Source organism: Vidua macroura, chromosome 12 (genome assembly GCF_024509145.1).
Source record: "Vidua macroura isolate BioBank_ID:100142 chromosome 12, ASM2450914v1, whole genome shotgun sequence".
NCBI classification, from domain to species: Eukaryota; Metazoa; Chordata; class Aves; order Passeriformes; family Viduidae; genus Vidua; species Vidua macroura.
The window spans coordinates 18,990,003-19,006,512 of record NC_071582.1 but is presented as its reverse complement, the minus strand read 5'-3'; the positions used below and the strand labels follow the sequence as shown (position 1 = coordinate 19,006,512).

The window sequence follows — 16,510 nt, the reverse complement described above, 5'->3', positions numbered from 1 at the left end:
TCTTTTGGTATGAGAGTACTTCCCAGATATTTTAGCACTAAGAGCATAGTGGAAGGAAAACATTTCATTTGAGAAGTAAGCCCTTGATACACTGATGAGACAAAAAATCCATCCTAATTCACGTTTTAGGACAAAGCAATAAAATGCTCATGTGTTTAGAAGACTGAGGAGGCTCAAGTCTCTGCTGAAAATAATCTGCAAGTAATTTGGGATGCTTTTGTTTCTAAACCAGGCTTGGAATCACCAGGGCCAGAAACAATGATATTTGATATTAGTGGAAAGATATATCATTGAGTGTTTTGTTCTTTTTGCTTATAAACAATTCTAATTGGATTATCTTTAAACAGAACTTTCTGTTTTCTGCAATGGAAGCAAAAAAAGAAAATAAGAAAAAAATTCCAGTAGTCTACAGACCCCATGCTGCCTTGTCCCTACTTCAGAATGGTTTCTTGTCTTGGATAACATTTCCAAAAATATCTGAGTGTGGAGTTCACCTCACCTGGCTTTTAAGTCTGTGTCCAGTGTCTCTCATTGATGACACATTCAGAGGGATTTATCCTGTCCCTTCTTTCCTGTCTTCCTTCACAAACTATAAGGGACCTTGGGCCTCTGAAATATGAGTCCTGGCCTTGTTTGTGGCTCAGTTTCTATTATGTGAACTCTCCCATCTCAGATTCATAAGGTCTGTCTTGGGTGTTCTTGCCAGGTGTGTGATTTATTCATCTCCATCCCGTTGACTGCGGTGTGGAGTTCATGGCCTTAAATCTGGGCTGCATCTTTGGATGTTTTGTTCATCCAGGACTGTTTGCCTCTGAGACAAAACAGGTGCAACAGGAGGAGGTTTGCACTCCCCATTCATGTCCAGGGAAGGAAGGAAGCACTTCCAAGAGCCCAATATTTTGGCAGAGAGAACCTCACCTGCTCTCCAGTGCCGGCAGCGAGCATGGCCCTCCCTCCTCTCGGGTGCAGGGCTTTTGGTTACACCTGCAGTGCTGTTCCCTGGCTAATCTGGCAGTTTCTCTTTCTTGTCTCCTCCCAAGCTGCCCTCACCTACAAGTGCACGGGGGACCAGTGGACAGTGTACTGCAGGGTGATCCGTGAGAAGAACCTGTGCCAGGACATGCGGTGGTACCAGCGCTGCTGCCAGACGTGCAGAGACTTTTATGCAAACAAGATGCAGCAGAAGAGTTAATGAACCTGTGCCACTCCTTAGAGTCTTCCAGCTGTTTGTATGTAAATCACAGACTAGTAGGTCTGAGTACTGGAACTTCATGAGTTGCTACAGCGTGGTGGATCCCAAAGCACACCTAATGAGACTTGAAACTAATCCTACAGACTGGATACCAAAGTCATCTGCTCATCCACCTTAAAAAAAACACACAGAAAGGGTCATCTCAAGGAGCCAATCATTTCTGAATATTTTGACATCCTCACATTTTTTGTTAAGGCTTTTTTAATATATTAAATCACCAGCCACTGGATGGCTTGCTACCATTAAAGAAAAGGACAAGAGTTGCAAAGTGATTATATTGGATAAGGTTATGGGTACCTCCATGGAGGAAGGCCTCTGGCAAAATAATTCAGCAAAGGTAGAGACATTACTTAATCTTTTAATCTTGGCTTTTATCTGTTGTTTTCAATTGCCAGCAGTTATCCCACCGCAGAGTGGGCTTGGAGGGACATGCATAAATGAAAGGCTTAGTTAAAGAGAGGATTTTCTGTAAAAGCTTGTGAAAACTGATAGCAGAGGATGGACATCTCTGAATTTCCTACAGAAAACTCAGTATAATTATATACAACATTCCAAGTCATATTTTTAGAGCCACTAATAGAGGGTGCTTTTCCTTCTAATTTTAAAAAACAATCCTCTCTATCTTTCCCCAGAATTAATAGAGTTTCTTTTATGAAACCTAATTTTTCTCTGAGCTTAATGAAATGGAAGCTTATTAACAGCTGTAGATAGTTACTTTTAAACAAGAACCATTTACATGAGATGGGAGAAGCCAGAAATCATTTCATCCAGTAGAGCTCACTGAGGGATTGCTTGGCCTAAGCTCTCTCCAGTTTTTAGAAGTCAATCAGATAATGAGACTGTTGGTTCTTATAAGAGGACTGTGAAACTGGATAGGGTTGGAACAGAAACTGAATTTGGAAGAATCTTTATGAAAAGGATGTAGTGGGGAGCAGAACAGGTGTTTTCTATCTCTGGGCTCTTTTACATAGCTGAGGTTATGTAGCTTTTGGAGTAACCAGAAGTAGCCAGGGGTGCAAGACATTCAAAGTGTAACCTGGAGCTTGTGGGAAGCCAAGGGCTCAGACTTCCATTGCTGTCTTTGAATGCTCCCTGTGTCACTTCTGTGGTGCTGTCAGGTTTGGTGCTGTCAGAGCACTTGCAGGTGCTGCACACACAATACTCTCTGCCATGTCTCTGCACTTTAAACCAGACTCCTCTCTGTGATGTGAGACTTGAAACAGGAGCTCTGCCCAGAGCAGGGCTTGTCCCCTCCCTTGTCACACACATCAGTGTCTCCCTGTCACATCTTGCTCCAACAAGCCTCATTCCCTTGCCAGGGCCCAAGGCCATGGTTGAGTTTCAGCCCCCTCCTCGTGACAGGAACAGAGCCCTCTGGATAATTGCAGCTTTGTGCTCGCTCTAGAGCTGCTGGGACTGTTTGGCTCCTTGGAGCTGAGCACAGAACCAAGCCCAGCTGCTCCCCCAGCCCCTGGGCCAGGCTGGCTTGCAGCTCCCACCTGGCCCCAGGTTGTCTTTGTTGCTGTTGTCTCTTTTTGTCAATGCAAGGAAGGATAAAGACTCTTAGTACCTAACATGTCTTTAAAGCAATTTTTGCTTAGTACCATTCTTTCCATATCCAGGACCTCACTGGAATAACCTATTAGCATTTTATTAAGGGCTAAGTTTTTCAAACACAGGGAGAAAATGTTAATCAACAGACTAACCCTGTGTGGGCTTCACATTTACGTCTGTGCTTGTGAGTGTGCAAATGAGTGTGTGTGCACCAGGGCTGGCCTGAGGCACAAGGGCACATTTGCACACCTTTTTTCCTCAAGTGCCTGTCTCAAACAGATCTGCTTTCCAATGCCTCAGATGATTTTCTCTATCAGGGAAATGATTCCAGCTTGGTTTTTTGTTATACTGGATTTTTTTTTTTTTTTTTGGCAATTTATAATCAGAATTAGACCTCCTTTTTCTGTTATTCCCACCCTGTTGCCCAGCACAGAGATTGTGTAAGTACTTAACAAGTATTCAAGGGAAAACTGCTGGCAGGGGTGTCAGGGAAGATTTAGACAATACCAGGTGATACTCAATTAGGCAAATTAACAGGTAGAAGAACTGCAAATGAGAAAGTTCCAAGAGATCATTCAGAGCCCAGAGGACCTGGTTTATTTGGTTTATTCACAGTGGTGTTTCCCCCTTAGCCTGTAGTGACACTGGGACTGTCCTTGCTGCCCCCACAGCCACCCCTGAGTCCCCTGACACCCCTCACTCCGTTTGGAATTTGCTTGTTTTCTTCTCATGGGTAACATTTTCTCTGTTACCTTGGCAGAACTGTGTGAACTATCATTGCTGGGAATCAAAGGTGCTTCTCCACAGCAGGAACATTTTCCTTCTGGTGCTGATCTGTGACCCTCTCTAGGCTAAAGGTAGGACATAGGAGAGGAAGGATTTTAGGTTTTGTGTTTTTCAGTAACAATTCACTACTGGCCACTGGCCAGAACAGGGTGCTGGGCTGGTTAGACCTCTGGCCTGACCCAGCCTGCTGGGTCCTGGACCCAAAGGACACTTTAGGTCCAAGTTCTGAGTCCTACCTAAGGAAACAGGAATTTACAAGGATTTTTTTCAACTGTATGAGCACTCAGAAAAAAACACCTCACTTGCTCTCACAGATTAGCATGCATCAACCTTGTATTTTTTATAATCAAACCTCCCCAACATTTTTAAGAACTGATGGCACAACACAGCTCAATTTTATTCAATTCTCTTACTTCACATGGTGACAACCATCCCATCACATAACAGCCAGAAAAATAATAACCAAAAAAAAATCTAATTCTGTCCAATATTCCTGCACTTCTGGTTTTTATCACTTTATAGGAGCTTTACAATGAAGTCACAGCTATGCTCTGCCCTCAGTTCCACATTCTGGTGAAAATAAAAGCTGTTTGTTTCAGTGTATCTACGACAATACTTTTCTTAGTTGTTCATAAAAGATTGATGCTCTTTTGATTACAGTGGTGGTATTTCCATATTGTAAACAATACTCTGTACTGTTACTAAAGTACTGTACATTTCTAGTTGCACAATTGTGTTATTGAGTGTAGATTCTCACTATCTCATGTATGGTGCTATTTTTTGTCGGTGGAAAAGAATCTTAGCAGTCGATTATTGCTTGATATTTTATTATAATACAGGGATATATTCTCCATGGCAATAATATCATTTAAGTTTTCTCATTACAGAGTGAAATGTATATATTTTTCCATTAGCTAATTTGCATATGTACTGTATCCATGGTAATTTTCTTCTTGGTGCTGGTTATAAATAGAAAAAGATAAAAAACAGTCTAACTGAATGGAACCAGTTGTAAATGAAAGCCAAAAAAAAAAAAGTCATTCCATTTTGAGCAAATTGAATATGTTGAATAATAAATTTTATTTTTTTCCATAACAACTTTAAGGTTTCTGAACTTGAAACAAAAATACAAAGCAAACCCAAAGCATGAAAATTAAGAGAAAGGAGTGAAGCTGTAAGTGGTACATTATGCATCTATGTAATACTGGACTGAGACTGGGATTTGGTTAAATCCAAGCCAACTGTTTAATTGCTGTGGTCGGTGTAAAAGGTCATTTGGCAGTAAAATTCTGTCACCTCAGAGTTCTCAGTGTGCTAACAAACCAAGAAATGATGGGTCTTGTCCTGGTCAGGTCACAAAATAAAGCACAGGGATGTTTACACCTGAATAATGCCTTGCCAGGTCTGTTGTCAGTGACACAACAGTAGAAAATTCCTGTCTGGGAAGAGCATGCCAGGCTGTGTTTGGGATATTTCTGTGTGTGCCTGGGCAGGCTGTGGGGAGGGGGAGCTTCTTCTTGGGGAGAGGGAAGTTCTGAGAGTGCTTTTGGGGAAGGTTCTTGCTGTGCCTGAGCTGGGAGGGAGCAGCAGCTCCACAGGCACCCCTTGACAATGAACAGTGCTGAGCATGTGGAAATTTATATTGGAGCAAAACGATCCCATCCATTGGGAAGGTATCTGCATAACCTAGCTGCACTCTCCCCTGGTGTGAAATAAACAGAATTACTTCAGTGCCACGTGTTTTGGATGTCTTTGTTGTAGGCATTAGACAGAATCTTTTGTACTGTTAGCTCCCCCAGCACAATGAAGGTTGTTTCTGCAGTCAGGTACACCTGTAGGATCCTCTCCCAGCCTGTCTTACAAAGATGCCATCATCTGTGTCCTACTCCAGCTGAATTCTTGCTAAAAGGGCACTTGGAGGTAGGAGCAGCATCTTTCTAAAGCAGCCTTAAAAACCCAGGAATATGGTGGAGTGGTGGACTTGGCAGTGCTGGGTTGGTTGATGATCTTAAAGGTCTTTTCCCACCCAAATGATTCTCTGATTTTATAACAAACCAAAGCAGAGTTGGTGTGAGAGCCCTCCTCCCACAATGATTTCCAGAAATGGAGTTTATACTTTAATAACAGAGTTCATTTGCTGATCTCACACGGGATTCATGGCACAGCACCGATGGGCTTCCAGGGCAGCCTTGGGAGATCCAGCCCAGCTGCCACCCTGCACAGGACCAGTCACACAGCAACACTGCAGAAACTCCATCCAAGTGGTGCTGTACATTAACACATCATCATGTTTGTGCCTTGCCTGCAGTCAACATCTGATTGCAATTGTTGACCTGTTTGAACAATAAAACCTAGCTCTAAGCCTGGGGAGGCCAAAGGGCTTTGCATTAAGCAGGGCTATGGCAGTGGGTGGGAGGGGTGTAAGGAATGCTGTCATACATTTGGCTTGAAATGTTCCTGGTATGTGCCAATATCACTCCTATAAATCCAGTAGGATTATATACTTACTTTGCCTATTTTGCATGTAGCCATTTGCTGTTTTTCTCTAATTCCTAATCCCCATTTCTACCCAAGCCATTGCCCTTCCCTGTGAGCTCAGTTGGTTTTTTATATTTAAGACACCTCAGCCAAGGTCACTAAAGGCAGATGGGGTCAGATGGCTCCAGTGCTGTGGCACAGAAGGATCAGGAGGAAAGTAAAATCCCTCCTCTCCTCCTTGGAGGTCACTTCTGCCTCCACCAGCTCCACCTGCTCCCTTCACTCTCCTGGTGTCCACAGCAGCCTCAGCTGTCTTTTGCAGCAGGCTGGCAGCACCCTGCTTGCTCTGGAAGGAATTTTCCTTCCAAAATGTGACACACTTTATCCCCACATCAGCCCCATGTTCACAGAGTACCACTGAGGACTCTGCTCTCTGGTAGAGTGAAAACCAAATCTTCCTTTGTGCTTTCCCTGACACCACATCGAACATTTCCATGGGGAAAGGGATGTTTTCTTCTTGCTGGAGAGTGTCAGTGCAAACACCAGTGTGCTGTGGAGTTCCAGGCGAGAAGATCCATGCCAGATGTGCTCCCATTCCATGCGCTCACACTTCTGATGGTGTCAGGAAGAATGGGATAGGATGCTGCTCTCCATGTAGCCTAGAATGGAGAAAAACACTCATTTTTCACCTGGAGAGCACTGGCAGCTCACCAGTCTGCAGGGCTGCCTCACCACCCCACAAACCACCAGCTGCTGAAGGATCACTGACAGCTTTCTGGAAGGTCACTGCACACTACAGCATCACTGGAGCCTTTCTGGAAACAGGGAGTGAAAGTACTTGGACTGCTGAGGGATTGGTGAAAAAGGGGAATCCTCTTACAGAGTCTTTCATGTTGCACCAAGATCAGTGCAGCCTGTCCAGCAAAATCAGACAAGCCATTCTTGGGTTGGACTTCATTCATTTTCTTAGAAAATACCTTATTTGAACATTTTTCAGTTTCCATTTCTTTCCCCAGCTCTGCACTTTTCCCCTTGATTTTGTCTCTGATGACAAAAGGACCCATCCAGACTGCAGCTTTGTTTGGCACCAAACTTCCCTCCTGAGATGATCACACAAGAAGTCTTTTATCACTCTGCAGGCTCTGAGCCAGAGCTGCTTGTGGTGGAAGTGGCTGGGACTGTAACCCCAGGGATGAAAGTCAAGCTTGGGCTGTCAGCAAGGGGACCTGCAGCAGTTCCCTGCCAGGACACATCAGAACTCCTGAGCCTGCTTCCTCCAGTGATGCTCTCATTCAGGAAAAGGTATGAAATCCACATCTAGACTGAATTTAAAGATTAGGTGTTGTTTAAAATAGAAATCCTGTCCAGAATCATGGTCTGATTCCATAGAAAATAACTATAAACTGAACCTCCCCTGCTCCCCACTGCGCAATAACAACATTTGGTTTTCTCACAGAGTTGGTGCCACCTGTGCTGTGCTGGCTTCAGCACTGTCAGCTCTGTTCCCTGCCCAGGTTTTTTGTTGAGGAAGAAGGGCCCTGCTGGAATTCTGGAATTCTGCTCTCCTCCGGCATCATCACCCTGGAGCTGCTCTCAATCATGGTTTCTTCCCCCCATCACATGACTGGCCAGCAATGCCCTGAGTAGGGGACAGTGACACTGAGCCCAAGAAATGCTGTCAGCCATGTTTCCCAGAGGGTAAGGAAGATTCCATCTCTTTCCTTTCTTCTTTTTTTTTTTTTTTCCTAACCATGTTTTGCTGAAAAAACAATTTTAAAGGGGAAAAAGGAAAACCACATTATTGTGTAAGCGAGATGGAAAAGAGCTTTCTGTGGGTATTCATGTGCCATTCTCCCTGCAACAACAACTGTCTGCCTGTGGTGTGGCTGCCTGAGTGTTCAGCACGGGTGGTTTTGCAGCAGCTGTGTGCACAGAACCTTCCATCACAAGCTCTGTTCTCTGGCTGTCCCCATGGCTCAGTTTATTTGTGTGCAAGGCAGCTGAGAGGTTATCGAGGCTTCCCATCAGCTGTACAAACTCACAGCAGCACCAGCTCTGTGTGTGTCCCTTTCTGAGAGTTACACTTTGGGGTTAATCAGCTCTTGGGCAGCTCCTAGCAAAGATCTGGTCCTTCTGCTGTGGCTCTCCAGAGGAGTTGCTGCCTGTGCTTATGCCACAAGCTATGGGGGATCTGAAGCCATATGTGTAAGAAAGAAAAAGTTTATTTACTTGTTTTCAGCCTCCCCATAGAATGGTTCTAAAAGCAGAAGTATCCTTCACTAGGGAAAAAAAAAAAGGTAAAATTGACAAAAACACCCTCATATTTGTCCAAATTTTTGTAGATGTTTTTGAGGGTATCACTAAATCTTGCCAGGCACCTCCCTTTTCTCCCCTGCCTTCTCCAAATGCTTCCATTTTTGGCTAAAAAATTCCAAGTTTGGGATTTTTGGACCAACAATGTCAGCCAAAACCCAGGCTCTCTTCTCTTAATTTTTCCACTTAATTTTTCAACTATCTTCTGGCACAGCAGAAGCACTGTTTTGATGGAAAGTTTTTCAACCAGCTCTGCTCATTAATTTCTGCCAGCAGTCACAGAACAGTGCATCTTGCAGAAGAAGAGAGTGTCTGAAGGGCCCAGTGTGAGGCAGGAATGAGTAACTCTCCTCTCCCAGCTCTGTGCCCCAGCCAGCTCCCTGCTCCTAATGAGAGACATCTTTCTAGAGAGGTTTCCAGCCTAAATCTCTCTTGGCAAGCCAGCTCAGTAATTCAGGTACTTTGCCAGGTTAGAGGAAGATGTGGGTGGGCATGGAAGGATCTCCTCTGAGCAAAGGACCCTGGGACTCTGAGGAGCCCCATTGTCCATCTCTTATCTGCTTGGACTCATTTTGGACTCCTCCAGGCAAGCACCAGTTGGCAGAGAAGGGTGGGGAGGTGGGGCTGGCCCAGCTCCCTTTCAAAGTGAGTTCCAGAGTGCTTTAATGGTGATGTTCAGATACACCAGCAGCTGGGCCAGGCACAGCCATGAGCTGTCTCCATGGAACCCTGAGATCTGCAGGGACAAGATCCTAAAGTGGCTGCTGGGCTAAAATGGCACCAGTACATCCCTGCTGTGTGTCTGTTGCCCATCTGTCCGCAAGGAAGGGATTTTTTACACTGAGCTCAAGGGAAGCCCAGCTCCTCTCATTTTTGGGTTCCTGTGATAACAGGAACCTGGGAGGCAAAGAAGGAGGATGTTCTTACAGAGTAGCCAAATTTCTCAGTGTTTGGCCTCAACAGCCAAAGGAGCATCTGCCCACTGGCTGCATGGACAGTCTCCTCAGGGAAAAGCCATCCATCCACAGTCCCTGACGTTTGCAAAGTGCTCTGAGATCTTTCAGTGAAAGACCTTTTAGATGTGCAAAGGTTTATAGCCCTTTTCTGACCGTGGCTGATTTTAGAGGGTTAACTTAGGAACAGGAAATACAGTGACTAAAGGAAAGCCATTAATATTAAATTCTACCCTTTGCCAGATTGTCCTGTGTTATCTTTGCTCTTTCATGAAATATTTTCCAGTTTTCCTCGCAGGGCATTCCTTACAGGGGCAGCAGCTAAGGAGCTGTAACTTGGCACATCTCCACCTGCTTTTCTGTAGCAGTGCACATTTGTGCTCTGGGATTTGAAGAATTTCCTTTGCTTCTAGAATTGATATGCAAACAGTCAGCTGTACAGACATCAATCTGTCCAGTAGACATGCCGTGTGACCTAAGGAATAATACAGGTGGTCAGCACCATGCTGGTGACTCCTGAATTTCTGGAGCAAGCAGAATCATTTTCCTACATCAAGAAGATGGGAGGTCCTGTATACACCCTCGAGTCATCTGCTGTGCTTGACTGATCACAAAACACCCACCAAGATTTCCCTAACAAAGTCCTTCATTTCATCCAAGGAAAGCAAAGATTTTCAGGAAATGAGAGATGTGACCTTGCCACCTCACAGACAGCTCGGGGGTCTCAAGATGCTATCTCAGCAGAGGGATGCTCATGCCAGAGCAAACGTAGAGCCCTGTGTGGTCAGTGCACAGCTCTTCCAGCATCCCTTCCTTCATCAGCTCTGTTGTGGTGAAAATAGAAGTGGGCAAACTTAGTCTTCTCCTGCCTGTTTGCTGTGCTGCTGTAAGTTCCACTGTGTTCAGGTGCCGCTGTGTGAGCAGGAGTGGAATGAGGGATGTTAAGACTGGGAGAGATGAGTGTTGATAGTTGAATAACCCAGCTCAGACCACTTCCCCCTCTCTTGATTTCATCACAGCCAAAAGCTGTGCTTGAGCTGCTGGGCACCCTGTGGGCACCTAAAGCCTAAGGGGAATTTTTAAGAGAGAAAGAAATGGCTCCAGAGAGCCCCATAACTCTAAGCAAGTTGTTCTCTAGGACAGTCACAGTTTCTGTTAAAAATAAGTCTTTCATTTCTTATTGATACTTCTCAGGCTGCAAGGAGAGCCATTCTTCTGCTGCTGGAGGCTCTAGCTGCAGACACAGCCTTGGAAGGGAAGTTTGCTCTCATGGCTACGGCAGAGGAATGGGAAGCATGAGATCTGGCATGAGTGCTGCTCCCATTGAAGCCAGTGGGATGTTTGCCATTGGCTTCAGGGGAAGCCAAGATTTCAGTCTGCAGCCAGATTTGTTGGTGTGCTGTTCTATCCTGAGAGCAGGAGCAGAGAGGGTTCTTGGTTTCCTGATAAAGCTCTTGCTGCCTCGGCTCCTCTGCTGCCTTCTCACCTCACGCTGGCCCCTCCTTGCTTTCAAATCTTAGGCCTCTTTCAAATCCTTGATGAAAAGACTGGTGCATGGTTTGTGACTGTGGTATTGTCCCATGATTGCAGCTCTTGGACATCATCTCCACTGGGGGAGGATGTGCTAGACAGTGCTAGAGAGGGGCATGAGGCAATTAAAGCAACAGGACAGGCTGGGGTAAGAGACTTAGATGAATTAACACCTATAGGATTTTCTGCAGGTCAATAACTGTGCCTTCTTCTCTAGGCAGCAACTTGGATCAGCTCTAGAATTACCTCTGAGTGGTTCAAGAGAGCCTGGAGACATTGTAAAGGTGGTCCAAGGTGGGCTTCTCTGCTTCACACCTTCACACCAGCATGGACTGTTGGGAAACTTGCTAGTTTAGACAGCCTGTTTCCTCATCTCCCTCTTTCAGGGTTAGGTGGGAGCCAAGTTGTGTTAGTGATGAGCTGTGGTGCAGGTACTCATGAGCCTGTTAGTGAACCTTTCCCAAATTACACTGATCCCCCTGCCAGCCCAAAGGCTGCTGTGCTGCTGTAGTGACATAGGTGTTAATCAGTGCATTATCTAGAGCTCCACAATGTTTGCACACCCAGCAGCCACGTTTGGGCAGGGTTGGTGCCCTCCTCTCAAAATCAGCTGAACTAAGTGATCACAGAGTCAATCAAGATTCTACCAGGCAGCCCCAGCTTGGCCTGTATAGGTCCAAGCTGTTTTTATTTGAGTGGACACATGGTGGAGCCTCTATATGCCAAGGAAAAGAAACGTTGCAAATAATTCTTGCTCTTCATTTTTATTTCTCCCCGATCAGGACGCTCTGTTCATCGTGTGGGATTGGTCTCTGCTGCCCCTTTCAGGGAACATCTGTAAGCACATCACATCTGTAAAAAAAAAAAAAAAAGGTAGGAAGGTTTATCTGCTGGACCAAGAAGTTGTCCTGAATTTCCTCACCTCTCTAGATGCCTCATGTTTGATGCCTCAGCTTCTGCTCCTGGCCAGCCACAGCTTGTGTTCTCTGGACACCTGGGACCTGATCTCCTTCCTCTGACACTTCACAGAGAGCAGCTGCTGGGAGAGACTTTCTGGTGAGTTGAAACCATGGTGATGTATTTTGTCTCCACAAACAAGGAGTTGCAAATGTAGGTGTTTAAAGCTGAGATAATGATCATATAGAGATCCATAGCTAAGAGTTTTACTGTGATTTTGTCCAGAAAGTTGAATCAAAGCTACCCAGAAGTTCAGCTCTGGTGCAGGAGCGCACCCCGGTGTTACCTCTTTAGGCACAAAGATTTTTACAAGCAAAAATACTCTTTGTTCTAATAATAAATAGGGAAGAACAGGGAGGAAAGCAAAGAGAAACCCAAACAATGCCATATTCTCTGCTGACTGCTTGGCTTAGCTCTGCAGCACAATTTCCCATCTCTCTTCCACATCATTCTGAGATTCTTCCCCAAAAGGGTCTTATCAGTAGATAAGTGGCTGCCTCTGAGCCAACTCTTTTCTTCTGGTTCAGTGGCTGGCACGATGTTTGCATGAACTCTAAACCATCAACTTGTTGCTCTCTGATTTTCTTTGCTGATATGATCCCCACCAGCTCTCACATTTCCTAGGGCAAGCACAATCAAGCACAATCAAACAAAACTAATCAGAATAAACAGAATTAGTGCTCATTCTTTCTTAACAACATTCCTGTAGGGGTTTTTGTCTCCCTTAGCAAATTCAATCCAGCTCCTTTCTCTCGTGTTAATTCACTGTAGCTGCTTCCACAGGCTCTGGGTTACAGGTAACAATGAGAGGAGAGGATTGTGCTTTGCTTTGAGCAAGAGCTCAGCATTTGTGTGTTTTGCATTTTAAGGAATGGGGTGAGGTGGGGGTTACTTGATCCACTTCCCACTGATTCTCTGTGGTATTCCCTCTGCTGCTGGTGATGTCCCACCTGGGAATACAAAAGATGACACTTTGCACCTTTCATCTGCTCATGTGTCCCTTTAATTCTTCTAATGGTTCCTCTTCCTTTTTTTTTTTTTTTTTGTCTCATATACAGGCTCTGATTCTAGCACTCCTAGCACAGGGTCCTGGGATGGCTTTCCCAGGATCCTGGCAGATCTGAAGGCCAGGCATCATGGCCAGTATTGCTCCCATGCACCCACATCCCACATTGAGGGTGTCCTTGTGGGTGTGACCCTGGAGCCAGCTTCTCATGGAGGACACCACAGTGAAACTCCCTTCTGGCAGCCAGGCCTTGGACCTGCGAAGTCTTCCCTGTGTGGTTGGTGTCTTTGACCATTCCCTGGGACTGTTTCCTGAAGAGGAAGAGCAGCGTTTGGCCCTTGGCTTTTAGAAAAGTTTCCTAACACCAACCTCAAAACAAATGGAAACACTTTCCTCCCCTTTCAGACCAGGACAAAGACTGAGGGTGAGGTTTTAAGGCTAATTAAGCTTTTGGTGTCTTTTTTTTTTTTTTTTTTTCTTTCTCTCAGCTGAGGACATCCCTGGCACTATGATAAAAGTCCCCACTGCCCACTGGGGCTCCTCTCCTTGTGGTGAACATGCTCCTGAAAGACACAAAGGTTTCCCCAGAAGCACATTCCCATTCCATGGCTCCAATTAAAGAAGATTTTCTGTGTTTGTTGCTAACAATGTTCTTCCTTGCCTTCGGCTCAGCAGGAACCCGATTAGTGACTTCCCAGGGTCCTTGAAACCCAAGGGAATTAATTTGCCTTTAATTTTGTCCAAGCTGATACTTAGGGGAACAGCTGGGACTATTGTAAAGCAGCTTCTGGCAGGGAAGAGTCCCAGCAAAGCATTTCCCAGACCCCTGGTAGTGATGCTCAGCCTGCCCACCTGAAGCCAGCCCATGCAGGGAGCTGCAGCATTAACCAGTGAAAGACATGGCCTTGCTCCTCTTCCTTTTCCTTACAACAGCTGGATTTGGCCAGCTGTGCTTTGGTGGTACCTGGTGACCACACTGTGTCACTTTGCTGCTGTTCACAGCTTTTTTCAGTGTTTATTGACAGCCAGACACATCCTTCATTTCTTGATGGATGCTCATCCCAGCTTCCCAGGATCTGGGCTGTCCTGACATGCCAACATGTGCAGCCTTGGGTGAAGCAGTGCATTGCCCTGTAACTCAGGGAACCACTGTGCAATAGGAACACAATAGCACTGCCTGGCTGGGGATTTTTAAAGCACTTGGAGCTCCTTGGAAGGACCAGGGTAGGTACAAACCTGTTCTGTTACTCTGTGGTTAAAGGCTGGCTGAGATGATGGTTTGAAGTGAAAACAGCAGCCAACAGAGCAGCTCACACATCCCTAGAGATGGTCACTTCATGGTTTGGTGCATTTTCAGGGGCTGCTTCACTTCCCAGGGACTGGAAAGGCTGAGCCAGTTTGGGGCTGGGACCCCTCTGCAGGGCTGTGTGCAGGACATGAGAATTCCATCAGGGCCATGCTTAGCCTTAGCTTTTGCTGTAACAATTACAAGTGATAAAATATCAGTTTTCTCAATTTGCCTCCCCACAAGTTGGTTTAAAGGGAATGAAGGCAGATCCTGCTATAGCTTAGTGCATTACAAGCCAACTCAAATGACTCCCCACTGTCTTTTCATCTCCATGAGACTTTTAATGCCCTAAGTCTTTGCATGTCCTGGCACACAGCCCAATTGAAGCATGAGCTCCAACAGAAGTTTTACATTTAAAGCTGTTCTTTTGGCTTCAGAAATTTGCAGATTGAGGCTGAGAGAAGCAATTCAGCTGTTTACTTCCAGATCTCCACCAGCCCTGCTGTGCTCTTGCCCTCGCCTCGGTCAGAGTTGTGTTAACAGCATTTTCCAATTAAAGTAGCAGCCTCAGTTACAGAAAATGCTTTTCCTATCTGGGAATGTATCTGATTTTACTCTTTTTAAATTACTCATGGAGCACAGGGGTGTTTTGTTTCCCACCCCTTATTATAATTAATCCATCATCATTTCTGGTGACAAGGTTGGCTTTTGTTGAATTTTTTATTTCTTGCCATTTCCATCAGCTGTGCCAATACCACTCAGACTCCACATTACTGATGATGGGAGACTGATGTGAGCAATCAGGCAAATATCAAGTGGACGAGCAATTCCTGAATTTCTGCTCACTCAGAGCAGGAAAAAATGACACCTATCCTGGAGATAGCCCTGCCAGAAAATCTTAGAGCCATGCTGTGTAAATTGTAGCCACTTCCCTGTCTGAAATAGTTCTGCTCTGAAAACTTGGCTTTCACGACCTCCACAGCCAAGATCAAGGCTTCTTCCTGTTACCTGAAAATTCCAGGTCTCCAAGAGAATAAATGGTAGCAGTTGAAACCTTCATCTTTCTTCACAGTGATGAGGTAAGAGCTTCTTTTTTGTCCTTCCCCACTGAAAGGGACGTGCTGGGCCCCATCCTGCTTTGGTGCAACGAGCTCAGCAGGGCTTGTCCTCTGAGATGCAGTGGGATCTGACTCTGGGATTTTTACTCCAGCCAGTTTTCCATAGTGGACAACATTGTGACTGTCTTCTGGCTGAACATGGCTTTGAACATGAGCGTGGCAGTGCTTGGGCTGGGCCTGCAGGACCTGGGGCAGGACCAGGTGCAGTGACAAAATCCCAGGATCCCAGTGCTGACATCCTGTCCCAGGAGGCCACAAAGCCCCAACAACATCCTTCTCCCAGAGTCTGGGCAGCTGCAGCTTGTGCCCACCACAGTGACCCTCACACCTGGGAGCACCTGGGTTCTTCAGGACCCTTGCAAGGATGCTCCAACCACAGACTCCCAGACAAGGAAGCAAAGCCTTCTGCTGCCCCCACGTGTTGCTTGCTCATTATTGTTGCCACACACCAGTAAAGACCTGGGAACATTATTGGGAAGCGTGAAAGAGGAGCCAGCACAGCCATGCAGATCTGGAGGTCAGGGATCTTGCTTTGGAAGGCTCTTCTGTTCCTCCCTCAAGCTCCGGGTGTTCCTTGTACTCAAAAAACTGCAAAATCAGATGGGGCCTTTTTGGAAATGAGATGATCTGGAGGCAGCAAAGCACAGAGGTGTCCTGGTCCCACCCAGGACGTGTGTGAGCCCTGGGAGCTGGCCAGCGATGCCGAGCGATATCGGATACGGCACAGAGCATCCAGGAGTCTTGGCTCAGGCCACGAGGAGCACAGAGCAAGAGACAGCTCTTGGCAGGCTCAGCTCACATGATAAGGTCATTGGAAAGACAAGTGATGCTTTCATCAACCTGCCTCTCCCCAGAATCAGCACCAGCTCAAGCAAGGTCTCACTCTGTGCTCCTGTAATATCCCGTGCTCCGTGTAATGCCAAGGACAAAAGCTTCCTCTCAAAGAGGTTGAAGCTGCTTTTCCCAAGTCCCCAAGTCCCATCCTTCCTGGCCCTGTCAGGTTCCAGTTTTGAACCATTGAACAGCCCCCCTTGGAAAGGTAATTTTCTCTCTGGATCAGTGGCACCTCTCAAGCTGAAGGGAGAGCAGGCTGTAGTTGCTGGCTCTCTGCTGCTTCCCAGCAGTTAGAATTAGGGATCTTGTGGTTTTGTCCTTTGTTGGGGTAGCACATGCTAACTATTCTGGAGAGCATCAATCCCAAAAGCTGCCTGAAGCGTGGGCTGACAGGTTGGTAGTAGCAGCCAAGCTCTCTCATGGAACCAGTTTGTGGCTGGG

The 16,510-nt window shown here is 46.0% G+C and overlaps 1 protein-coding gene and 1 long non-coding RNA gene across 2 annotated transcripts in view; both read left to right on the top strand.

The window, feature by feature from the left end:
• Window positions 1–4,690, top strand: part of ADAMTS17 (ADAM metallopeptidase with thrombospondin type 1 motif 17) — a 156,915-nt gene extending 152,225 nt beyond the window's left edge. Inside the window, exons 24-25 of the mRNA XM_053987950.1 lie at window positions 1,041–1,589; window positions 3,567–4,690. Of these exons, the coding sequence (XP_053843925.1) occupies window positions 1,041–1,192 (152 nt within the window). The 3' untranslated portion in view covers window positions 1,193–1,589; window positions 3,567–4,690. The remainder of the gene's footprint in view (window positions 1–1,040; window positions 1,590–3,566) is intronic.
• Window positions 4,691–11,665: 6,975 nt separating this feature from the next.
• Window positions 11,666–12,964, top strand: LOC128813152 (uncharacterized). The gene is made up of 3 exons (XR_008438932.1): window positions 11,666–11,703; window positions 11,797–11,922; window positions 12,882–12,964. It is a non-coding gene; the product is annotated as an uncharacterized LOC128813152 (long non-coding RNA).
• The last annotated feature ends 3,546 nt before the right edge of the window (window positions 12,965–16,510 follow it).